The sequence below is a fragment of the Mesoplodon bidens genome (assembly GCF_964165515.1).
Source record: "Mesoplodon bidens genome assembly, chromosome: 3".
Taxonomy (NCBI): Eukaryota; Metazoa; Chordata; class Mammalia; order Artiodactyla; family Ziphiidae; genus Mesoplodon; species Mesoplodon bidens.
Genome location: NC_138178.1, coordinates 52641803 through 52667306, shown reverse-complemented (window position 1 = coordinate 52667306; position 25504 = coordinate 52641803). Strand labels below are relative to the sequence as shown.

The following is a 25504-nucleotide window of genomic DNA, read 5'->3' as shown; positions in this document are numbered from 1 at the left end:
TTCTTTTTTTATTTTAATTTTTTTTTTTGCGGTATGCGGGCCTCTCACTGTTGTGGCCTCTCCCGTTGCAGAGCACAGGCTCCCGACGCGCAGGCTCAACAGCCATGGCTCACGGGCCCAGCCGCTCCGCGGCATGTGGGATCCTCCCAGACCGGGGCACGAACCCGTGTCCCCTGCATCGGCAGGCGGACTCTCAACCACTGCGCCACCAGGGAAGCCCCGCAAATGATTCTTATCTCACAGAGGCACCATGATTTTGTCTGGAAGAATAGATTACAACCCAAAGGTTATAGTTTTGCTGCCTTATAAGATAATCGATTTAACAATCTTATGCCAGCACACGCTCTTTCAGCAATGATTAATCTTTTTCTATCTTTTGGAATGAATCTTGTCATTCTGCTGGTTCCTTCATCAATGAGTTCAATAAATCTTTGACACATGTTCACTATATATTTGTGTGAGAGTCATGTTTTTAGTTTTTGAAAATTATATTTTGACACCCTCATCATGGTTATCCAATATGAAGTCCACCAAGCTGTGGTGGTCATCCTGGGTGTTTGAAGAGTCTTCTCTCTTTGGGTTTCTTAATCCACTGAGAGGGGTCCAAGATGGCAGAAAACCTTTGGATGACACATCTAGGTTTAGGTACTTGGCTCCACCATTGAAGAGCTGTGTAACCTTGGCCAAATTGTATGATTTCTCTCAGTCTCATCATCCATAAAATAGAGGTAATACCACTATTTGTTTTAAGAAAAGTAACGTAAAATAGAGCACAGAGGTTGAGGATACAATTCTGAGCCAGGCTGCCTGGGTTCACTTCTTGGATTTGTTCTTTTCTAGCTGTGTGGACTGGGGGAAAGCATTTGACTTTATTGTGCCTCAATTTCCTCATCTGTAAAATGGGGATAGTATCTACCTTTTAGGGTTGTTGCCAGGATTAAATGAGTTAACATAAATGAAGTTCTTAGAACTGTGACTGGCATGTTTTAAGCACTTAATGTTCACTGTGATGAAGAAAAGGACGATACTTGTAAATGACCTAGCAGAACTCCTAGTACGTAATTAATACTCAGAATATTGGTAACTGTCAAATATAAAGATGTCCACCACCCAGAGCCAATTGGAATCATGGCAGAAGATCTGTTTACTCATGAAAACAAAGAGGTTCCAAGAAGTCAAGGAATGTTCCCAAGATCATTCAGCTAGAACCAGAACCCAAATCCCATGATTCCCAGGCCAAATTCTGTCCCCTGTACAAAGCCCAGGAGCTAGACACTGAAGGGGAAGTACACACATCTATGTCATACAATGGCTCCGCCTCCTCCCTGTCTTATTCCCCCTGTAACTTTCAGTGATTCTCCTCCCCAAGGAAGTGTCTTCCTCCTGCTGCTACCCTTGCTTCTATATTTCAACCTGACTTCCATTGGGGACCAGAGGAAAAAGCCAGAGCCTAGAGGATGGTACCATGCAGGTCCAGATGCAGGAGAAGAGGCAGAGCTCTCCTACTCCCTCCCGCTAACTTCCACTCCCCTGCGGGCCTCAGCTCCATGCTTATGCCTCCAGACAAAATAGTGGAGGATTTCCTTGACAAATGATGAACAGAAAAAACAAACCCACACCACACCACATACCCTGCATACCAGACCTTCCTCGGATGGTTTGCTTTGTAGGTGACTGGCCACAGAAGGTCTCCACCTTACCAGTGACAGGTGTCTGAGCAGCAGGGAGAGACCTGTGCTCCAGGTGCTCGTCCCAGAGTCGAGACACAGGACTGAGACCTCTGCTGTCTACGTGCACCTCCGTTACCACTTCTCACCCCCACCAAGCCAGCCATAAGCTGGAGTCCAGGCATGATCAACATTACAGTCTAGAGGTGGGTTCCAGGTTAAGAGTCATTCAAATATTTACTGAAGACCTACCGCGAGTCTAGCACCATAGTAGGCTCACAGGAGAGCACGTGAGTTAACTCTCAAGTGGAAGAGATGGGATTTTCTTGGGACACATTCTCCAGGTTACTTTTATGTAGATGTGAGGGAAGAAGGAAGAAAACTTTGCTGAGCGCCTACTCTGTGACCAGTTGCTCGCTGGCCTTTCCCCATGTGACTGCTGTCTGGGGTCAGTTACACCGTGTTGACAACTCAGGCTGGCTTAAACAGGGCAGGGATGTCTGTGGTTAGGGACTGGGAAGTCTGGAAGAATTAGAGTTAGGCGAGTTGATCAACAACATCACCAAATATACAGATTCTTTGATTACCTTCCCTCTGCCATCCTTGGGGTAGGTTCCGTCCTGCGGCTGGCTCTGCTTGTGGTCAGAAGAGGCTTCTTGATCCAACACCGATGTCAGGGGGGTGGAGGGTAGAGAGAGGCTGATGCCTCCAGCAGACATTTCCTCCCAGCTCCTTGGCCAGATCAGGTCGTAGCCCATCCCAGAACCGGTCACCACCAGGAGAAATGATGTTGTCCTTGGACCAATCGGGCCCACCCTAGACTTGAGGTCAACTCTCCCAAGTTATTGGTGTGGCTCCAAAGGGGAAGTGGATGTTGGGAGGTGAAGTGCAGTGTTCGGTTCACATCTCCATAGGTTTGGAAGGAAGTGACTTGCTCAAAGCCACGTCCCTCTGAAGTCCAAAGCCCCCATGTGTGTTCTTTCACCCCCAAGGCCTTACGAGGCAAGAAGAGGGAAGGAGGAAGGGCTGGAGAGTCGAATTTCAGGTGCCCTTCAGCTGCAAGAGGGAACTCTGGATTTATTAAAGAAAGCTCCCTGCTCAGCCTCTCCCCTTTTTTTTTCAGATGGCCTCCACATTCCACTGGGATTTGGGCCATGAGCACCATTTATTTTATAGCACTCAGCTCACAGTATCTGAGATCTTGTCAATATTTCATTAATAACCCCCTACTGGCTAGAGCCCATCTCCTGGATTTTGCTGAACACTGGTGTTACCAGGAGGTTTCAGGATACATAGGATCAAGTTGTGTTTCCTTGCAGCTGTCTTCGGAAGGGAATCCTAGGAAAGCAATTTTCAGGGAAACTGTTTTGGCAATCGTGTTGCCCTGTGGCATGGTGGGGCCCTACTGGGGAAGGAAGGGGCATCTGTGCTGTGTGGTAACTGTTTGGAAACAAACTTTTTATTTATTTATTTTTTGGCCTGTTAAAGTTCCAATCAGCCAGAGTCAAAGACAGCTGATGCCCAGGTCACAAACACTGGTTGCAGACTGCATGGTCTGACGTTGATCACCCAGGCAATCAATCTTCATGAAATTTCTCATATAGCCACAGCTTGGTTTTAGGTGCTAGAGAAGCTACATGTGACAAGATATGATCCCTGCCTGTGACCTAGATGAGGCTGCTGCACAGAAGAAATATTACCTAGTAATACTAGACAGAGCGCCATGTGTGCTAAGGGGACAGGGGAGAGAGACAATAATTCCAGTGGGATTTTAGAACGGGGTTTCCCAAGGCATGATCCTTGGAACATTTGCCCCTCAAAATATACTGGAATAAAAAAAAAAGTGCTCTAAAGCCAAAAAAATTGGGGGAAAACTGTATGTTATACGCTCCTTTTGGAGATATCCAATGTATATGAGTTTCTTACAGGCCCCAAGACACCTCATAGTGAATTAAGGTATTCACTTGTTTAACTTTAATATTATGATTCTTAAATTTGCCCATGAAACACCCCTTTTTTCCTCAAGGAAAACAGGAATGCCCTATTAGTGTCCCATGGAACCACACTGCCCCGGTGGCCGAACCAGCCAGGACGCCTAACAAAGAGGACAGCAAACTCGGGTGCTGAGGGCTTTCCTCCCTGGAATCCAGGAACATCCCCAGTGGCAGAAGTGCTTTCTCAGGAGCCATCTATTCAGCAAACCTGGGGCCCTCCAGGATGCAAACCTGATAACGGGGCTGTCAGGTGGCTCCATGGTGCCCCAGAAAAGCGTCCCATGCATCAGATGTGCCGATGGTGAGCGGGCAGGCATGATGGGCGGGTGTGAAGACTGTGGCCCCAAGGCAGAGTGCAGCCAGCCTGAGGGCTTTGCTGTGTCTCTCCTCGCTTCTCTGTCCCCTTTCCTTCTAAATGAAGCCCTGATTCCACAGAGCACCCCTCTGCCCCAGCTCATCCCTCCAGCTTCAGGCATCTTTGTGGTCCTCTCTCTCCACCTGTTCCTGCCTGCCTGCATGCCTAGGCCCCAGATGTTCCCCTGCCCCTGGCAGCTAGGCCCGGCCCAACTGCTTGCCCTCAACTGAGGGTCTCCTCCAGCCAGCCTCCTCCCCAAGAACCCAGCCCACGTCACTCCCTCCCTGACGTCCTGCACCCTCCGAGCCTTCAGCCGGACAGTGGGCAACTGGCATTATTGTCGCTTCCCTTGCAGGAGACTGCATTCTTCAGGAAAGTCTTTGAAGGGAACAACTGGGCCTTTTAGTCTCTTCCCATCTTCCCTCATGCCCACGGAGTCCAGTCTGCCCCTCCCTTCCTGCTTCCCCTAGATGCCCTTATAACATCAGGGGGCTGGGCTACAGGACCCGGGGGCCTGACTCAGGCCCCTTCTCACTCTGGGCTCCCCCAACGCCCAGGCCACAATTACAACAAGGACCACCTTCCAGGGAGCCCAGAAAGCACTTCTTCAACATTCAGTTCTGGGCTTAATTGAATCAAACTTCTCTTTCTAAAAGTAAGTCCTGGAGTCTCCAGAGAGAGAGGCTGAAGCAGAGAGGAAGCTCCTAATACAGCCGCAAGTGCTGAGGCCTGCTCCCGTCCCCCCAAGTGCCAGCCCCACCAGGCACTTCTGCCCTTGGGCACAGAGGGCTTCTTGCTTTGGGACATTCAGGGAGCAAAACCACTGTGATCCTGTCCTGCTCAGGGTAGAGAGCGTTCAAATAAAAACACATGGCTAAATTTCTCTGAACCACAGGGTTAACTCAGGAGCACTGGTGGTTTAGCCTCAGGAGCGAATTGCGGTCTGAGAGAAAAAGACCCACAACCGGATTCTGGAGACACCAGGTGAGAGTAAAGCCAAACCAGGTTCACAGTAACCTGCGCGTAAAAAAACAAACAAACAAACAAAAATCCTTAGCTGGGCACTCATTCAGTGATCCTCAGGCCGCCCCATTCCCCTCCTACACACGAGGACTCGCCACCCTCTCCTGAGGACCCCACTATCCCCAAATGCTCCACAGTCCCTCTTGCAGGTCCCAGGCTCTACCATGTGCTCATGTGGCTCTCTCTGCTCCAAGGTCCTTCTCTCTACCTCTGCCTAATTTCTATCCCATCTGCCAGGCTCAGACAGCTCCTCCAACAACTGTTGGTTAAAAACATGAGCTTTGGAAACAAACGAGTCCGTTTCTGCTTGGCCACCCACTAGCTGTGTGATCTTAACACAGTGATTGGGAGATCCCAGTTCTGCCAAGCTGTGTGGCCTTGGGCAAGTTACCCAACCTCTCTGTGCCTGAGCCTTATCTATAAAATGAGGATAAAAGAGTGCCTATGTGTCATGCTTTACGTGGTTGTGGTGGGGACTAAAGGGGGTAATGAAGGTCAGCGCCTGGCACATGTACGTACCTACCTGTACAGTAAGTGCTAGCCATCTAGAGACGAAACCCCTCGCTCCCCTGTAAACAAAGCCTGCCCCGACCCCTGGCAGTGGTCCCTCCTGCTGTGGCATCTCCTCCTGAGAGGCTCTGTGGCTCGCCTCCCATCCTCTTTCCTTGCTCTGAACGTTTCTGGCACGATAACTTGGGACCTAACTTACTCCCGAGTTGCTGACCTTTGTTGTCCGCACACTTGGATCCTGAGTTCTCCAGGGATAGACTCCCTCTTCTGATGCGCCTGCAGAGCGATTCATCTGCTAACAATCCCAGGTGCCCTGGCCTGACACAAGGCCCCTCACTGTGCTCCTGGTCACCCTCCCCTTCATGCCACTTACCCCTAGCCCTGATCACTATCCCCCTAAGCAATCCACCCGCTCATGCACGTGCTGTTCCCACTGCCTGGAATGCTGCCCACAACCCCTCCCCCGCTTCTCTGCCTGGGAAACGTCTATTCATTAGGAGTTAGGCCAGATGCCCTCTTATTGAAGGCTTTTCCCAACTCCAGGGCTCTGTCCTCTTTGCTCCCGGCCTGGGCTCACGTTTGTCCCCCCTGGAATGTGAGCTTCTCCAGGAATAAGGCAGGGTCTCCAGTGTCCCGCACACAGTAGGTGATGGGGCACTCAGTAGGGTCTCTGACTGTGGGTCAGCCTGATTTCGCTGCAGAGGATTTAAATCCCTGCAGACAGCTTCCAATCCCACGCCTGCCACTGCCGTGCCTGGCTGAGTCCTGTGTGCCCCTCTGCAAAACGGCCAGAGCACCTGCCCCACGGTGGCCCAGGGCAGAGGAGGTCGCAGGTCCAGCCCAGCTCACTCAGGAGACCCCAGACCTCAGCCCCCCTTACCCCCTCGCGGACTGCACACCTCGGGATTCCCACCTTCCTATCTCCCTTAAAAACGGGCTGGTCAGCCCTATCCCCATTTTTAAGTCAAAGACAGAAACACATGACTAATGGGCTTAGAGATTCTAAATCACCATTTCAGGAGGAAAAATAATCCTCTTAGTTGTCAGACATACTGGTGACACTCTCTCCGTTGCTATGGTGATTCTGTGACCTGGCCCTCTTACGGATGAGATGCGCCTACGCCTCACATTTTTCCGAGTCTGGTTCCCCCAGACAAGGACTCTGACCAAACAATCTGCACCCCCATTCCTACAGGAAGGAGGGGTACAATCTCTGGAGGTGCATTTCTGCCTCGGCTGCTGGAGGTGAAGTTATCCTTCCAGGGTCAGGCCCTGAGTCAGGTTTGCAGAGGGATATCTGCACTCTGCAACCCGCTGTGCAACCCTCCCATCAGGTGACATACATGATCCGAGAGCCCAAGCTCCTTGCCTGGGACCCTTCCTCTTTAAGGGGAAGATAATTGCATCTTCCTACTTATGGTCTATTTCTTATTTGAATTTTCTCCAGAGTCAACAAAGCTGTATGGCATTCAGTGGTTCCCTGCGGCTTTGCCTTGGTCACACACACACACACACACACACACACACACACACACACACACACACTCCTCCTCGAACACACTTTGGTGACTAAGGAGCTGGTAGTCAAGGGGGACTTTCTCTCACATGAGAAAGACACAGCCTCCTCTTCCTCTCTTCCACGTTCCTCTCTTTTCCCATGAGACTTTCACACAGGTTCATTCCTTTACAAATTTATTTCTGGTGAATAAAAAATAATAATAATTTATGCGACCATAAAGACATTACGACCTGGGGCAGAACTTCACTATCCCCTTTCCTTCTGGATTTTGCAGCTTGGTGAGAAGGTGGCCGAGTGAAACCCAGCTGCATGCTTTGTGGAACCAGGAGATGCCTACGGGGTGACTGACACAGGGATGTCTGCAGAGGGCTGGGAGGCGGGCTCCGAGGAAGGCAAAGCCAAACCTCTTTTAGAGAAAAGAAATGTCTCTTGGTGGGGTTTGTTTTTTCAGTGAGTCCACAGAAGCTCTGCCACATGCCTGTTCCTAATGCCCATAAACGTAACATGCCGAGCAGACACTCGGAAGGACGGAGCAGTCGTCTCAGGGATGTTTAAACTTGGCACTTGGGGACCCTGTGGGGGGGAAGATGTCTTCCCCCCAGAGACCAGCCCCTGAGGAGGCCATGCCGACGTGGAACCTGGGCTGCCGGCATAGCTCTCACAACCTCTGGGTTTCTGGACTCTACTGCCTCTGAGCCTGAAGTGAACATTCCCCAGTTCCTTGGGCCCCCACAGGCTCTCAGAGGTGGCCATCATCTCAGTCAGCAGAGGGAAGCTTCCTCCAGGGTCTGAGAGCCGAACACACTGATAGCCTGTGCTGGGGGCTGAAGGCCAGAATCCCCAGGCCAGAGCCCAGAACCTCAGTGCTGGGGAAGATCTGGGGGTTCATGGCCACGGAGGGAGCAGGCTTGCTCACCACATCACCCTGCTGCCTGGCTTCCTCATGAGGCTGTGGCCTCGGGATCATGTGGGTGGTAGGGTTTACTCTCTTGGGTGAATTTTGGTTATAATATTTTGATAAGTTAAACTCACTGACAACACACCCAGAATGCAAGCAGGGAGAGCTTATGAGAAGCCCTAAGGAGTTTTCCATGATAAAGCACACAGGGCTCACCTGTTAACCATGCGACTACCCTCTAGGTGGCCTGGGGGGCCCATAACGCCTGCCTGGAGGGCAGCCCAGGACCTGAGGTACCTGCTGGCACTGAACACCAGGCCCACACCTGACTGGATGCCAGCAATTTAAACAAGAGCTGCTTGTTCCGCTGAATATGGCTTTAGCATCCTTACCCAAAGACTTTTTTTGAAAGGCAGAACCAAGCAAAGCCCAAACTCCCAGATCACCAGGCAGTTCTGAAGCCCAGTTCAGGTTCCCTTTTTGATCTTTAGAGACAACAATTTCTGGGCACAAAGATCAGCTCAAGGATTCCTGTCATCTCCTCTCATGAGACACACACCCACACACCTGCTCCCCCTTCACACAGAGAGACATTTCTATGCTCCAGGCCTGGGACCATTTTTACCCTGAACCCACTCTCTTGTTAGATGCTCTGAAATGAACATTCACACACCAAACCGATTCATACTTATTATTTCCCTTGGAAGAAAAACCGGAAGCACCCCCCTCACTGCCATCTGGGGACACCTACAGGAGTGCTTATTTTATTTATTTATTTATTTTTGTGGTACGCAGGCCTCTCACTGTTGTGGCCTCTCCCGTTGCGGAGCACAGGCTCCGGACGCGCAGGCTCAGCGGCCATGGCTCACGGGCCCAGCCGCTCCGCGGCATGTGGGATCTTCCCGGACCGGGGCACGAACCCGTGTCCCCTGCATCGGCAGGCGGACTCTCAATCACTGCGCTACCAGGGAAGCCCACAGGAGTGCTTATTAAATTATGCCTAAAGCACAGCCTTTCCCCCATTTCATGAAATGACGAGAGACCAAGCCAGCCATGAGGCCACTCACGTATGTGACGGAGGGCAGATGGAGAAGGGACAGATGAAAAAGCACACCACACCAGGTGGTAAATGGGAACCAGCTTCACCAAAGCTCACAGCAGCAGAACACGCCAGATGGGAGAATATTTATACAGGTCCTACAAATACCAACTTTGTTCCATACCTGTTCTTTAAAGGCCTTTTCATTTGGCTTGTCTCTGGAGGTTTATTCTGGTATCAAACGCAGTGGAAGTGTTTTTTTTTTTTTTTTTTTTTGCAGTACGCGGGCCTCTCACTGTTGTGGCCTCTCCCGTTGCAGAGCACAGGCTCCGGACGCGCAGGCTCAGCGGCCATGGCTCACGGGCCCAGCCGCTCCGCGGCATGTGGAATCTTCCCGGACCGGGGCACGAACCCACGTCCCCTGCATCGGCAGGTGGACTCTCAACCACTGCGCCACCAGGGAAGCCCCGCAGTGGAAGTTTTAAACGACTCTGAGGCAGGGACAGAGAACTCACTGCTTGGCCCTGCCTGGCTCCTGGGACGCCAGGCTATGACAGGAGACAGCTGGAAGGGGAGAAGCAATCACACAGCCTGGAAGAAAAGGGGGCGAGGGTGGGCCATGGAGGAGCGCCCCAGAGGCCTGCTACGTGAGGCCATTAACACAGCTAGACTCTGAGCCTCTGGGTCAGATTCTTAGATTCAGAAAGCACCCTGTGCCCGTCAGCAAAGTGTCCCTTGGAGAGAGTCCCCAGTCCACGAGCTAAGATCCAAGGGGGTGCAGCCCAGGACAGCAGTGAAAAGTTGTACTAGCTACTGTGGAAGAGGGCAAGCCAAGAGTTTGTTAGCTTCTCCCATGAGGTGCTAGGGCCCCGCCAGCTCTCTCCTCTTGAGTCGATGCCTTCATCCCCAACTCTCTACATACTCTCTCCACTTGCTTCTCATTTACACTGTATTTCCTATAACTTCCAACTTGTCTGGGAAAAAATTCTACTATGTGGAACACTTACAAGTCTCTTATAAATATGAGAAGCTGTCCAAAGTTTAATTATATTTTAAAACCATGGCATGGGCCAGAGTCTGTTAAAGCAGGACCATGGGGCAAGGTCTACAGGTGATACTTTTTGTGGACCAAAGCATCAACTTTTCCCCTGGGTGGAATATTCAAACTATACTGTGAATGAAATACGAGATGTGATACCACATTACTGCGGAGAAGTGGAGTTCTTCAACAGGTAGCAGCCGTAAAAAACCATGTACCTCTGTCACCATTGTCTTCCCCCGATGAATTGTTTTTCAAAGACAATTGCTACCCGGCATTAGGATCTGTCCGACACACCATTCATCCTTCATGTACTGTCTTGGGGAAAGGCTCAGATTAAAGTTAAGTTCAACATCTTAAAATGCCCTTCTAAGGAGAAGACTCCGAAAAGAGAAAGGAGAGGAGGGGGAAACTCTCAAACTGTAATTCTCAAACCGTAGCGTACAGAAGACAGACTCTGAAAATACGACATGTCTTCACCTTTAAGATGGGCTAATTAGCAAAACTATCTTGTTAAAGGTTTGTAATGATGTTAAAATGCATCTAGATTTTGGGACAATTAGCACATAGAGAAAACATCCATCACAGGTTGGAGGACGGATGACAGATTTTTTAATAGGATCTTGAATTCTGATCATTTTGAGAGCAGAGAAGCTGACGTGGAAGCTAAAGATGAGGTCACCAAGGAATTGCTTTATTGGAGCTGAATCCCCACTTCGAATGCCTAAGGCGGGCTGTTGTACTGACTGTCACCTGGGGGACCTGGGTTTGTGCGGATGAATTTGTATGAACTCAAACAGCCTCTACAGAGTAAGGAGCCCACACATTTTATTACAGCCCCTGCTCACTGAGCCCTGCCAGTCCCCCATACCTCTGCCCCTTTGGATTATGGAGGAAAAAAAATGATCATTCGATTTTCCGGGCCACAGAATACAAGTTGCGTCTAGATTGTACAAGGAGCTTACACACTGAGGCAAGAAAGCGTGCAAACAGGAGCAGGAATTCTTCACCCTCTGGGTGAGCCAGTGCTTGAGACACAGCAGGAGGACCCGAGTTGCCCTCCTGGAGTCCACACTGGTTTATGTTTCTGGCCTTTATTAACCGTGTCCAACTCCAACGTCCATCTTCTCCTGAGAGGGAGGAGAGTATCTTTGAGTAGCTATGGCATCAAGGATTTCCCCCGAGCTGTTTGGTTTTTCGTTTCTTTTTTTTCCTATTCAGATTTCACAGCAGGCCCAGAGAAGGACCAACAGAAGCGCGAGTGTCTGAGGACGATGTAATACTGACTCCTCCTTTTTGGTACCAGTCCGTGAACCCGCGCCCCTCTCTCCTGAGATACAGTGAGGCGGGGTTGGGGGAGGCGGCAGAGGAGCTGTGGGTGGAACACACTGTACCGCGTGACATCACCATCATGCAGCTGGTGCCCGACAGGACAGAGGAGAGAGCAGGAGAGCTCAGGGCTCCCGGCTCACCCCAGGGGGAGGGGGGCAGTTCCAGGGCGGTGCCCGGCCCCTCAGGACCGCTGTCCATCCAGTTCTCGCGCGGCCGGCCCCTTGGGTTTGCCCTCTCGGCTCTGGGCTTAGCCTTCGTCCTCCCTCAGCTCGGTGGGTAGGAATTTATACTGCTGTTGGCGGATCTGGGCTAGCTTTTTCCTTGCTTCTTCCAGTTCTCGCTCTTTCTTCAGCATTTCCTCCTGGGCGGCGATGATCTAGGAGCAAAGCAACAAGCTGGATGGATCTGAAACTTTAGGAAACTGCCCTCCCCTCCACTGCTTGCCTCACGAGCTCCCACAGCCTCTGTTACAGTGGGACACAGCCGTGTCCCGGGACTAAGTATTCTTAGCTCTGGAGACCAGCCTCGGTGCCACGGTTCGGGTTTTGAGACCAACGATCCAAGACAATAAGCTGACTTCTGGACACTGATTTAACAGCAAATATATACTGTGTCCCTATGGTGCACCAGGCTCTGGTGTAAGCACTTTACACGGAGTGTCCCATCATCTTCATGGCAACACTGTGAAGTATGGCCTATTGAATGTCCCATTTTTCCAATGAGAAAGCTGAATCTCAGAGATGTGGGTCCACTTTCCTGAAGGGGCCCATCTGGTGGAGCAGGACCCGGCCCAGGTATTCTCGAAGCTAAAGCTGGAGTCCTTAACTACTAGATGGCTTTCATATATTTATTTCATGCTTCTAAGGTGTGATCTGAGGAATATTAGTTAATAGGTATAAAGGGGAAAGGGTAAGTCTGTGCTCAAGAAAGTCAAATAGATTTCTGAAAAGCAGACGTCTTTCAGAGCCTTGCTAGACTAACGAGCATTGTGATATCTGAGGAGGGAGTACAGAAGTCAGTGATTCCCAGAACTGTTTGATCAGAGACCCTTCTTCATGGAACTTCTCATGGAATTAGTGTATCAAGAAGCAGATTCTGGTAAAAATGCATCCTGTGTATTTCCAAACACAGGGAGTGGTTCAGGAAGAGCTAAGGAAGGCATGGGAATGAGTTAAGTTGAGCCACGGGGCTTCAGTGCTCCTGGTGGAAAACCAATCTCATATAAAGGATTTACATGAACACATCCCAAACTGCAAGCGTGGTTTCCTGACCTTGCCACCCCAGTCTCATGCACAAGAATGCAGGCCTGCGTAAGTCAGATTCTCATCCACACTTGTAAAACTTCTGGGAGAGGTTCATCATTCATTCTTTCTCTAGGGCCAAAAATCTGGAGTGAGTAGCAGCTCCAAATGCATCATTATATTTAAATGATAATATTGCTGTCTTCCAATTCTCTTCTCTCCCTTTTCTATAACAGAATCCCTGATTTTTAGGTAGGCACACTGCTACTCAGAAAAGGATACTCCATTTCCCTGCCTCCTTTGCAGCTAGGCTGGCCATATGATGAAGCTCTGACCAATGGTGTGTGAGAGCAAGTGATGCAGACAACTTCAGAGTCATGCCCGCCCTAACTTTCCGTCTTCATGCTGGCTGGAAAACTGAGGTGGTTATCAAGCCATCTTAGACCAAGATGTTGCCAAGGCAACATCTCAGGGATGGTGGAGCAGTAGGCAGATGGAGTCTGGGTCTCAGTCACAAAGGAGCCGCCACACCATACCTAGACTGCTTACACCACCCAAGCCTGTCTCACCAGGGAGAAATAAACTTCCATCTTGTTTAAGCCACTGTTATTTTGTGCCTCTGTTATAACACAGTGCTCATCTTGGGAGTAAACGCTCTCTGGATTTAATCACAAACCTGAGCAATGCCCCCTACAAACTTTGTTTTCACTACAACATCATCATCATCAGCTTTGCCAAAGGCTGCCTTCTGGGCTGCACGCACAAGATTGTCTGAGGCTCTTTTCACAGCATTTCCTGCTGCCTGGAGAGGGGACAAAACGCACATTAGATCATTGGAAACAGCAATATGGATTCAGCAAGACAGACATGGAGGCACAGTCCATGAGACTATGAACGGATTTATCATCCAATTGTATATAATACAGACTTTCTCTCTAGGTAGTATCCATTTGTCCATCCATCCATTGATTCTACCAACACTGGCACCTACCTAACCTTAGCTCATTCACAGGTTAATGAGACACATTTCCTGGCTCCCAGGGAACACGCACTTCTCAGGGGAATGACAATTATGTGAGTACATGATTACAGCACTATGATCTGTGTGTTAAGAGAAACTTGCTCAGGGGCTGCCCCCTTGGTTAGAAAGCCACCTCCCCTTGCCCCATCCTACTGAGGCATACTTGAGGACTTGGCTCAGAGATCACTTTTTCTGTTTGTCTTAGCCTTACCCACACCCTCCCAAGTGCTCCTGGAAAGCTCCCTGCTGGCTTCTTTGCAGCCCTTACCACACTTGTGGTTGCCTCTCTTACTCCTGGACAGTGAGCAACTTGAAGGCAGGGGCTGTGACTTCAATCTCTGCATCCCCAGCACCGGGCACAGTGGCTACCCAGGGCTGGGGCTCACTGAATGCTTTCAGAGGGAATTAAGGGCTATGGAAGCACAACCTACCCCTGCACAGAAGGAATGGGAGCCCCACAGTAACTAGGGCCTTTACAGATGTGCTTTTAGAGTCACAGCTGGCTTTACGCCACACAGTCAAGGATGGGGCGAGTGCCAGACACATTGCAGAAGAGCTTGTCCATGTGAAGCCTAGATCTTCAGCAAGGGCTACAGCACCCACTGGTTTACTCTTAATGCTCAAAAAGCATGGCCCAGGGGACTTGACCTCTGTCACCTGAGGTCTGGAATTTCCTTTTCACGGTGGTCACGGCTTCGTTAAATCTCCCATAGTCCTTGCCCAGTCCCCTGAGAGTCAAGGACTTGTTCTTGGGGGTGAGCCATCAGAAAGTTGAGAGTTTTCTCATTCAAAGTTAACTGGCTCATCTGGTTGGTGATCTAAAGTGGCCAAGGGGGACCACGAGGGCTCACGCAAGAAGGGAAGGGGAGGCCCATTAGCGTTTGACATCATATGCTTATTCTCATCATACGCTTATTCTCAAAACAGTTTTATGAGGTCAGAAATCATTAGCCCACTTGTCTATGTAGAAAGTGAGGTTGAATAACTAATTTAAGATCCTGCAGCTGGTAAGTTATAGAGCTGCGATTTGAACATAGGTCTGTGTAGCCCCAGAGAACCTCTGGGTCACTGTAAGGGATTCACACAACATTGCAGCATCCAGATAAATCAGTAATGATGATAATAAGAGTGATGCTGGGTTGTATCTGTGTAAATCCTTAGGACTTACAAAAGCACTTTCACATTTCTGACCCTCATAAGAGCCAGTGCAGGCATCTCTATCCCCATTTTACAGACGTGGCAACTAAGGCCTGAAAGGTTTTGAATGATTTGTATAAGATTATGCACTTTGTACATAGTAGAGGCAGGTCCTGAACCCAGGTCTCTCTTAATTCAGGATGTTTTCCAAAGGAGTGTCCCCCAAACCCATGAATCGCACATTCACAAACATGCAGCTCCCCGTTTTCCCCTGGGTTTATGCCAGGAGGAAAATGAAGGTGAGGGAGGTGGGTCAGAGAGAGACAGACACAGGAAGACCAAACAATGGCCATGCACTTTACAACTTAGGAAATACGACGAGAGTCCCGAGTTTCAGTGGAATTGTTCAAATATTACTGCCATTTATGATCTTACATAAACATTTTTAGCAACATAGACAATCTGCCTTACAACATTTATTATAGTAACAAACATCTAGAAAATTGGAAACAAATATGTCCAACGTATAGAGAAATTCTGGCATGATCAGTTGATATATCATGCAATCATCAAAAATGAGACTCAGGCTCCCCTGGTGGCACAGTGGTTGGGAGTCCGCCTGCCGATGCAGGGGACGCGGGTTCGTGCCCCGGTCTGGGAAAATCCCACGTGCCGCGGAGCGGCTGGGCCCGTGAGCCATGGCCACTGAGCCTGTGCGTCCGGAGCCTGTGCTCCGCAACGGGAGAGGCCACAGCAGTGAGAGGCCCACGTACCTCAAAAAAATAAAATAAAATAAAAGAGACTCATGAAGAATGAACCAGTTAGCTTTGCACAGGGCCATTATGAAGCCTTTCTTCAAGGAAAACAAAAAAAAGTATGATAAAATGTGAAGTGAAAAAAATGCAGAATGTCTCTGTTAGGATGACAACTAGACAAAAGTATTTTGTGTAAGATAAAAACAGGAAGAGAAAAAAATAGCACTGGACATGTGAAGATGGTGAAGCTATGTGATCTTTTTCATTCCAATATTTCTTTCACTGTGCTTAAAATACACAATCAGGAAAACTTAGATCCACTGGGCAGAACTCAAGTGACACCTTCATAAGTGTGTTCTCTGGGCTCTGGGAAACCTTAGCAGCATCTCATATAAATTCCTCAGTCCTTTTACTCCCTTCTTAAGCAAACACTGAATGAGAGCCTCCACTGAAACAGGTACCATCTTAGGAGTGAGAGACACAAAGATAAAGATCTGGCACCTGCACCTAAGAAGCTCACAGCCTTGTCAAAGGTGGACTAAAGATAAATGTGGTGGTACTGGGTGACAGGAACTGCAAGACTGGTCTGCCCAAAGGCTATGGCAGGGCAGAAGAGGGACTGACTGCCCAAGGTCTGGGATTCAAGGAGGGCTTCCCAGAAGAGGTGGCTTTGGAGATGAGTCATGATGGATGAGTAGGAGTTCACCAAGGTTGGGCTGGTGTGGGGAGGACCCCAAGGCATGAGACCAGGAGGCACGCGTGGAGAACGTCAGTTTGGTGGCGTTGCAGGGGTAGGATGCATGGCTGCACATGGCAGGAAATGAGAAACGTGGGACAGAGGTGGCTGATGGAAGGCCTGGTGGGTCATGCCAAGGAAGCGAGACTGCCGCCTCTGGCAACACTTACCCTCTCCAACAGGAGTATTTTCCCACCAGCATCAGTGACCATTACCTGTAGCCGCCTCATGGCCTCCGAATCCTGATCAGCCTTCACCTTGCAGGCCACAAGCAGCTGAGCCGTGGACGCGGCGACCTGCTTGGCAGATGAGATGAGCTTCTCCTCACTGGCGTGCCCCTGCACAGAGGCATTAGCCGCCTCGCAGAGACTGCTGGTCGCAGCTGCCACCATCCGGGCCTGGGGACAGTCAACAGAGAAGTGACTTGAGGCCCAAACCTCCCGCAGGGGATCCAAAAAGCCAACGGGGAAGGAGGAGGGGGTAACTCACGGCAGAAATCAGGCCCTGTGACCACTGTCCGTCATCTGCGGCGTTGGCGGGGATGGAGCCCACCTAGAGTGGAGTATGAAAAGCAGCAATGAGAGCGGGAAGGCACAGGGTGACCTGCAGCCCCCAAACCCTACCTTGCCCTGGATTTGGAGAGAAAAGCATCTCATCAGACATGCAGAACCTCCCTGGGACTCTTGCCAACAGCACCGGCAGGAGAATGGAGCACCCTTTCCCATACAGGACCCCAGCAGCTCCAAGACTGCATGTCCTGACCGATTTCCACCTGGGCCACAAGGAGGCGACCGGAAACGCTCTCAACGACCTCCATTTTGCTGCCAGGTACCGCGTTTCTGGGAAAACGGCTCAGGAACAATGGATGGGGCTATCTTGACACGCCTATTTCCTCTGCTGACCTTTCTCCATCTCCAACGTGGGAGCCCCTGAGGCCTCTTCATTCAAGAGGTGAGGGAAGCTTAAATCTCTCCTGATTCCTGACCCTGGAAGCCACGCTGTGACTTTCTGGCAGATGACGTTAAAAAAGGGGGTGGGTCTCTCTCCGTACAATTGAGCACAGATCCTCACCTTAAGGAAATACAGACTATTTTTTTCAGGGGTGGGGAGAGAAGTAAGAAGCTGAAGTAAGATGTCCCCCGTTTCTATTTAGGAATTGTTGCAACAGTGAAACATTTTCTGACCAGATGTAGAGGGAGCTACAGGAGGAAACACCTATACACATGTGGGAGGTGCCTGGAGAGGTACGAGATGAGTATCTAAATTTGCATATGAAACTGGGGATCTGTCAGCACATCAGGTCGTGCTGAAGGTCAGGTAAGGCCCCACCGTCCTGCAGATCACCTGTAGTTCCCCAGGTCCAGCTGAACCTCCGTTACCAACTTTTTAAATGCTTGAACGCATAAGTTCCTTGGAGGACAGGAATATGGCTTGGCCATATTCAAGTTTGATTCTCTGGTATCTAGCAATGTGTCCAGCACGTAGATGGCTCTTTAATCAATGTGCAAATTAAACGGAAAATTTTAGGTAGGATGTTCTTCTCAATGATCCATTTTTGGTCTTTACATATCGACTAGTCAACAAGTCCTAGGTGACTGAGGTCGGCACTCTTCTAGATCTACAGGGGATAAGTGAGAAGCATAAAGAGACAGATTCATGCTGGTTGGGGAGATGTACATACATCAATATTGGATACACAGTTGTTTAGAAAGAGGAACTAGTGGACGTAGGTTGGATTAAGGCACAGCTAAGCTCACAAGAGACTTCATGGAGGAAGACAGAAGGCCACTGGCTGCGCATAACTGTCTGTATTACAAGTTCTTAGGTCAATGGGACTTCCTTGGTGGCGAAGTGGTTAAGCCTCCGCGATCACAATGCAGGAGGCCCAGTCTGATCCCTGGTCAGGGAACTAGATCCCACATGTATGCCGCAACTAGAGGTTCACATGCCACAACTAAGGAGCTCATGTGCCGCAACTAAGGAGCCTGCCAACGCAACTAAGACCCAGCGCAACGAAATAAATAAATAAAATATATTAAAAAATGATAAAAACAAAAACAACCAAAACGATACAATCACATCCATCATCTGTACACTGAGAGCAAAGGCCTTTTAACATCAAATATAAGTGACTGACAGTTACAGTGACCAAATTTCCCAAAGCTGGCAGGATTTCCGTGGTGCCTCTATGACTGAGAGGCTTCTCTGCAAGATGTAGTTTGGATGTGGTGGTTCCATGTTGTATGGGAATAATAGGACACACGGCATATTTTAAATTGGAAGGTCTTTTCACATCCAGGATTAGTCTAATGTACTATTAATCCTTTGGATCACTGAAAAAGAACTAGGCTTTCATGCTAATGCAGATGGAATCGGTGACTGGAGGTGAAGCAGGTCGAAGAAATCTCAGCTTTAAAACCAGACTGGCCTTTTGACCAAAGGGCTAAGGAAAATGCTAACTGCAGAGTTGGACGGCATTCAGCTCAACAGTCCTAAGAAAAGGAAGGGGGTCACTGGAGTTGGACATGGTATTATAAAGCCCCTGACTACGGTGCTTACATAGCCATCCACCAGGAAAATACGAGTTTACGGTTTTAAATAGCCTAATGTACAGCGGGGAAAATAAATGTCTTGTTCAGGCCCTGATGGCTGCCTGGAGTGGAAGCTCTCCTTAACAAGAAGCAGATGACAGGCCTGGAAGCTAAACCCTTCCTTCTGTCTGTCAGGCTAAAGCAAACAGAGTATCCAATGAGATGGGCAAAGCTGGGCGAGTCAGGGAGGGAAGGGGCGGCACGGCTTCCTTGGTCAGGACACAAGCGGCATCGCCTTTTTCTTAGTCTTCAGAGGCTCTTGCTGTGTGAACTTTCCACCACTTGGCCAGTGGGGTTTACACACCTTTCCTTGGGCCACCAGCTCCCTCTGGGCTGCCGAGGCCGATTTGACCAGGGCACTTGTGGCAGCAGCAATGGATTTAGCAGCTTCCAAGATCTGTTCTTCAAAATCCAGGGTCTCATCCGCTTGCTATAACCAAAAGAAAACAGCATCACATGCAATTCATATCCCCAAAGGGCGCTTTCTGCTAAATGACTTACTTCTTGGTCACCTGGCTCTTCCTCCGTGCGTGGATTTTTATCGACAAACCACACCCAGGGCAGAAAGGCTGAAGCTGGCTGGATGCCTCTCCATCTGCTGCCTCCCCCCACCCTTCTCTAAAAGATAAAAACTGCCAGCATTGAGATTCCTTACAAAGTTCAAATCAGGAAATTCAAAGACAGACTATTTTTCCAGACCAGAATCTTTAAAAACACATCAATTCCCTGGGAATAAAATGCATTCGAAGGGTTCCATTAGCATCAATAACCCAAATCAAAATAATCAATAATTGAAATCCAAAGAGTGGGTGGTGGCACACTATCCCACAACTCAAGGCTCAGAAAAATGGGTTGAAAAAATGAAAGATGGCTATTAGCTGTGAAAAACCTTATTGCTCTTGGGTGAAAACAAAAATAAAACAGCATTTGCATTTCTGTGGATGAGCAGAGAGTCACACGCCAACCAGAGATCACCAGTGGTGGAAAAGAAATTGGGGCAACGCGACATCAAGGTGGAGCTTATCCCTTGGAAACCCGAGGCATGGCTCCACCTGGGGAAGAACACTGGCTGCCCCCCACCGCACAGGTGCTATCAGGCCGTTAGGGCTTTACATACACCATCATCAGGCCCCCTGCTGCCAAACGCCTGGGATGTTGAAAAGAATCAACATCAACAAAAGAATCAACTTTCGGGAAGTTGGGCAAGTGTAAAGACCCTGGTCCCAGGCTGGGTGGGATGGAGCATCACAATATGGGGTAGTCAGACTAGATGACCACCAAGGTCCCCGCCAGCAATATTGCTCTGTGAATCTAAGCCAGTATGGTTAAGTGCCCCTTCGGTCACAGAATGCTGAAGATGTGGCTGGTACCTTTCAGGCATTAATTGACGATGGTCAGGTATAGCAATACTTTTCTTTGTGTGTGTTGGTAAAGTATATATAACACAAAATTTACCCTTTGAACCAATTTTAAGTATACGATTCAGTGGCATTAAGTACATTCCCAATGTTGTACAACAGCAATACGTTTTTAAGAGCGCCTACGATGTGCAGGTATTTTGTCAGGCACTTCCACGTGCATTAACTTGTTTAATCCTCACCAAAAAAGAGAGTAAAAATCGTATACAGTAGTTATCTTTATCCTTATATTTATAATGGGAACATTCAGGCTCAGGGAGGTGGAGTATTAGGCCAAGATCATGTGGCAGCGTGAAGAATCTAGACCAGATCTAAACCTAAACTTCTCTGCCTCCATCATGATATGTTTTTCCTAGATGAGGCCACCACTTTGGGCATCAGTGAGGACCTTGGGCATCAGTGAGGAGCGACTTCATGCTGGAGGCTCAAAGTCGGCTCACTAATGGGCCCATATGAACCATCAGATGGGATGGATACACAGATACAATGCTTTTCCAGTTCCCTATTCTTTATGGCATCTCTCCTGGTTCAAGATGTGGCTATTCCTACTTTTGTTTTTATAACCCATGTTATCAGAAAAACATTTCCGTGCACATCTAGTGGATCTCAAGAATGACAGCAGCATTTGAGATGTTCTGAGACAGAAGCAGTATTTCTTTCCTATTTCTGACAAAGTCTTGCTCTAGGAGCATTTAGGACAGATATGGATTCCATTCCAATAGATTAATTTTGGATTCCTCCTTATGGGGTGGGGAAGCTTGTGATAGCGGTGGAATATGAAATTTGTTCACTGAAACATAAAATGACTCATTTTAAGACACTCTGGCATAAAAGGAACTGTTAAACATAAGCCACAAGAAATGGCATTGGGCTGTGAGAGGTATATTCAATGACCTTGAATTAAGAGCTTTTCTGGAAATTCATTCTGCAAAAGAAAGTCAAGCATATAACAGATTAAGGCACTGGGGAAATCACAGAGTTTCTGAGTCCAAAGGGAGCTCCTCCTCATTTTGCAGATGAGGAAATGGAGGCCCGTGGTGGCTCCCAATGTCTTCCAGACCCTTGCTGCAGGTGCAGGGGGCCTCAGCTATGCTATGGGTTCCAAGGATAAGTCCACTTCACAGCAGGTTTCTGATTTCCCCAATTTTAAAATGCACAAAAATGGAATTTCCCCAAAACTAAGTGCTAACTCTAAGCATGGATAGATCTGAAAGAATATCTCATTAGAACCGATTGAAAAGGGCTCTCCCATATCTTTCGCTACCCTGGCTGGTTGTTTTTTTAAACATGCTCGAAATACATACTCAACTTGGAAATATTTCTGACACCCACAGATTCTTCCTGCAATGGCAAGTGCTGTAATGCCCTTTGATGAATTTTTCTTTTTCTTTCCATAAGTCTCTAGACTTTAAAATGGACATGGCAGGAAGCCTTATCTCTGAGAGACATTTCCTCTGATTAAAAAGTATGACAGAGTTTCCCAAGAAAAGGGCTTAATAAAGCCGACTGTGATGGAGGGCAAACATTTAGATGTTGCAGTTGGGCAGAGTTCCATGATGAGATCTGCCTTCTACCTGCAGGATTGGTACCTTTCTGTGGGCCAGGTTTACCATTAAGACTAAATGCCCACTCTATCTCTCCTGCTGAAATGAGACATAATGCTGATGTTTCCTCATACCATACAACTTCTAGCCTGAGGAAATGGATCTCCCCAAGCCAAGGAGACCTGGTGAAAAGCCACGGCACCCCAGTTCAAGTTCCCATTGGCTTCAGCTCCCACCAGCGTACAGAATGGAATCTGGGAGAGGGGTGTGAGGGCAGTGAGAGAAGGGAGGACATGTGCTTAACCACGGTGCAAAAAAGGAGAGAAATGGAATTGGCTTGGTCTTTGAAGGACTTCCCTGAATAAAAGGATCACGATTAAAATGCAGGAATTGTTAATAGAACAAACCCCACTGTAGCTGGGAGATTGAGAAGAACAGTTAGTTGGAGCTGCTGCAAGGGGACCCTGGGGAAGAATCTGGAGACCATGGCATCTGAATGTAAGGAAATGCTTTCACTCAATGGGCTGCTAAATGGACAGCCCTTCCTTGCCCAGATCACCGGAGGATCCGGTGGAAGATGCAGGTCGTATGGGCTACTATGGGGGGAGTGCTGGTCTGGACTGAAGAGAACAGACACACCAGTCAGCTGAATCCTACCAGCCTGCAATCTCCTCCAGGGCACAGACTGTGTTTCATCCAACTTATGTCTCTGGAGCACAACCTTAGGTAGAAAAGCCCATGTGATAAAGGTTTGTTGAGAGAGTGTATCCATTTAAGATGAGTCTCTGAGTACCGGAGTTCAGCCAGAGAACAATTTACATAGTAAGAGAAGGGGAGATGCATGGAGTAAGTGTCCCCATCAGTAACTTCCCATTCCTGATTCCTGGGACGATTGGACACACACATCAAAGCACTGGCTCCTGCCCTGTGGAATGCTGTGGGTTGTTAATTGTATGCTCTATCTGTATCCCTCAACTGGCACTCATAGTCTCTGACACTGACTCATGCATATACAGATGCAAAACACAGCAGCGTTTTACTAAGAGGCTCTCTTAACAAAATAATGTCACATACGTGCAAACTAACAGTCTGCCCTGCTTAATGAAGGTGTCAGCCGCAGCCTCTGAGAGCTGAATCCATCTTCTCATCCCCTGTACAATGCTCTTTCCCTGGTCCCCTCCACTAGAAAAGACTGTTGGCCAGGTCACTTGTAGCTTTCAGCAATTGTCCTTCCAGGACTGTCTAGCAGACTCTAGCCTTGTCTTTTCGGTAGCTTTGAGAAAAGTCTAAGCACCCTTTGACTGATATTTTTCTTGTTTGGTGATCTTCTCCAGAGCTCCTCTTTTAAAAAGTTAGAGGTCTGGCGAGATCCCTCTTGGGAAAGGCCACACTTTGGGCTGTCTCCCTGGCTGCCTGCTTCCCACGCTCGGGACAGCATCTGAGACTCCTGTTGTGCTGACAGAGAGGCGGAAGGAGGGTGGAAAGGGGGACAGAAAAGGGGAGGCCTTTCCTCATTTTTATTTTGTCTTTTGGCCTTTCAGGGATTCTTGTAACAGGGACAAATCTGACTCCCTATTGGATCTGTTTCTTTTACTTTAACCTCTGTATTCTATTGCTTTTGCTACAAGAATGTTGCCTATAGCCTGAAATTTACAGGCTAGCCCATTGTCAAGGCTCTGACCTTTAAAGGTATAATACTTTTCCATTCATATAGAGATAAAAAGTTGCAGAACAGAGAATAACATGTGTCTGGTTGGAGGTTTATAGGAACATTGTGACCAGACCTACGTGGACAGCTGCAAGAACAAAGGATCCCAGAACCAAGAAGTTTGCAGCAGCCAACCACACCCCCTCCCCTTTTAGTATTAAAGGAGGCTGAATCCTAACTCAGAGAAGATGGTTCTTTGGGACACGAGTCCACCCTCTTCTCAGTCTGCTGGCTTTCTGAATAAAGTCACTATTCCCCGCCCCCACACCTCAGCTCTCAATTTGCTGGCCTGTCATGTGGCGAGCAGTATGAGCCTGGACTTGGTAGCATTCTGAGAACCTAATGTTTGTGTCAATTCATACCTTTTCTGAAACTACCTTCCCTCCTACATATCCGATAGGGCTGTTATAAATAAATTATTATATACACAGAGCATAACTGACTCATAGTAAATGCTCAATAACTATTAGCAATTAATTTCATTTTTCTTTCTATTACTACATATATTTTTTGTGGTTTTAAAAACTGTTGTTCAGACTTTTAGTCTGTTTCTCTGCCTGAACCCTGTTTTCCACTCATAATTCTAACGAAGATTCTAGCTGCCATTTCTGACTACAACCTACAATATAAATAAAAAACACAAATCAAAGATAAAGTACCAAGTGCTGGTACTGCTTCCAGCTACTCCTTTGACACCCAACCAGGAGATGGACAACTGGGTTTCAGTCCCTGCTCTGTGCTTTTGGCCACGTGACTTTGGGGAATTTGCTGCCCTTCTCCAGGTATCAAAAAAACATTTTCTGTTTGTAATTTCAAGAGCAAACTCAACCCTCCTGGTCCTTTAGCTCTGACATGTTACGGTTTCAGGTGAAACCTTTTTAAAGAATGCACAGACTAAAATTAGCACAGACTCCTTTTTCTTTTGCTCCCACTCTTTTGGCCTCCTTCCTGCAGTATCTTCCCCAGCCTCTACCAGGCCCATCCTCCCAGATGGGTCCCTGGGCATGCGTCTAGCAGAGGAAGGACACTTCCATCTGTGGTCCTCTTTCTGGCCTTTTTCCTTGTGAATTACATCCTTGTGGCCCCTTTCCCTGATGGACTTGACAGTGAAGGAGCCAAAGGCACCCACAGGAGATGGCCAAAGGGTCACTGCCCTGATTTTCACCTCCCTCCTTGAAAACCTCCTTTGAGGGACCGCCTTGCTGAGAACTGATAAGCACGATGGTCGTTTCTCTCACAACTGGCTACAAAAACCAGATTACAACTCACGGCACTGTCTTTCCAGTTAGGAATCATGCTTTTTCCTGTGTTACTGAAAGCCTTGTAGGATGCTTACTATTAAAAACAAGGTCTTATCACATCAGAAATTAAAAAAAAAATCTTTGGGTATAATTTTTTTTTAAGTGTGAACATTTGCATAAATTTAAATGTCCTTGAGGGAAAAAAAATGGAGGCCAACACTGAGAACTCCCACAACACAAGTGAAGCATTTTCCTGCCAGGTGGAAGCCTGAGTGGAACAGGCAGCTCTGTTTCTTCTTTGTTTGTAGCCAGTTTGGCTGCTACCAGTTTGCTGCTGATACTGAGTTGAGAGGTGCCTGAGGGGAGACTTTAGCCTGTACCCAAAGACCTGAACGGTCTGCGAACCTGGTCAGCTTCTCTTCCAGAGGACCCATGGGTGGGCTGTCTTTAGGACCACCACGTTTACTAGTCCTAATAAAAGGGAAACTTCTCAGAACCACTGGAACTGCCAAGAGACCAGAGCTGTTCAGCTGGCCTTGGCTCCCCCTAGGTTGGCCTGGTCCCAGGGGAAACTCTGGGGAAACTGTCAACGGACAAAGCAGGTGACAGAGAGAAAGCACTGCCAAATGGTAATGCCAGCAACCTGGGGAGGGACCAGCCTCTGCACCCAGACGTGGAGTAATGCATGTTCCTGCAGCGTCTGAGGGACAAGGTGTGAGCATGCACGGTTAGTATC

General features: G+C 48.5%; 1 protein-coding gene across 5 annotated transcripts in view; it reads right to left on the bottom strand.

Annotated features, from left to right (window-relative positions):
• Positions 1–10685: 10685 nt before the first annotated feature.
• The window catches only part of TLN2 (talin 2), a 449584-nt gene continuing 434765 nt past the window's right edge, over positions 10686–25504 (bottom strand). For 4 of the 5 annotated variants that reach the window (XM_081228039.1, XM_081228042.1, XM_081228041.1 and 1 more), the window contains 5 exons: positions 19162–19287; positions 16756–16818; positions 16482–16664; positions 13294–13419; positions 10686–11752 (listed from right to left, as the gene is read on the bottom strand). In XM_081228039.1, the coding sequence (XP_081084165.1) occupies positions 11624–11752; positions 13294–13419; positions 16482–16664; positions 16756–16818; positions 19162–19287 (627 nt within the window). In that variant the 3' untranslated portion in view covers positions 10686–11623. The remainder of the gene's footprint in view (positions 11753–13293; positions 13420–16481; positions 16665–16755; positions 16819–19161; positions 19288–25504) is intronic. The other variant, XM_081228043.1, reaches the window with a different exon arrangement.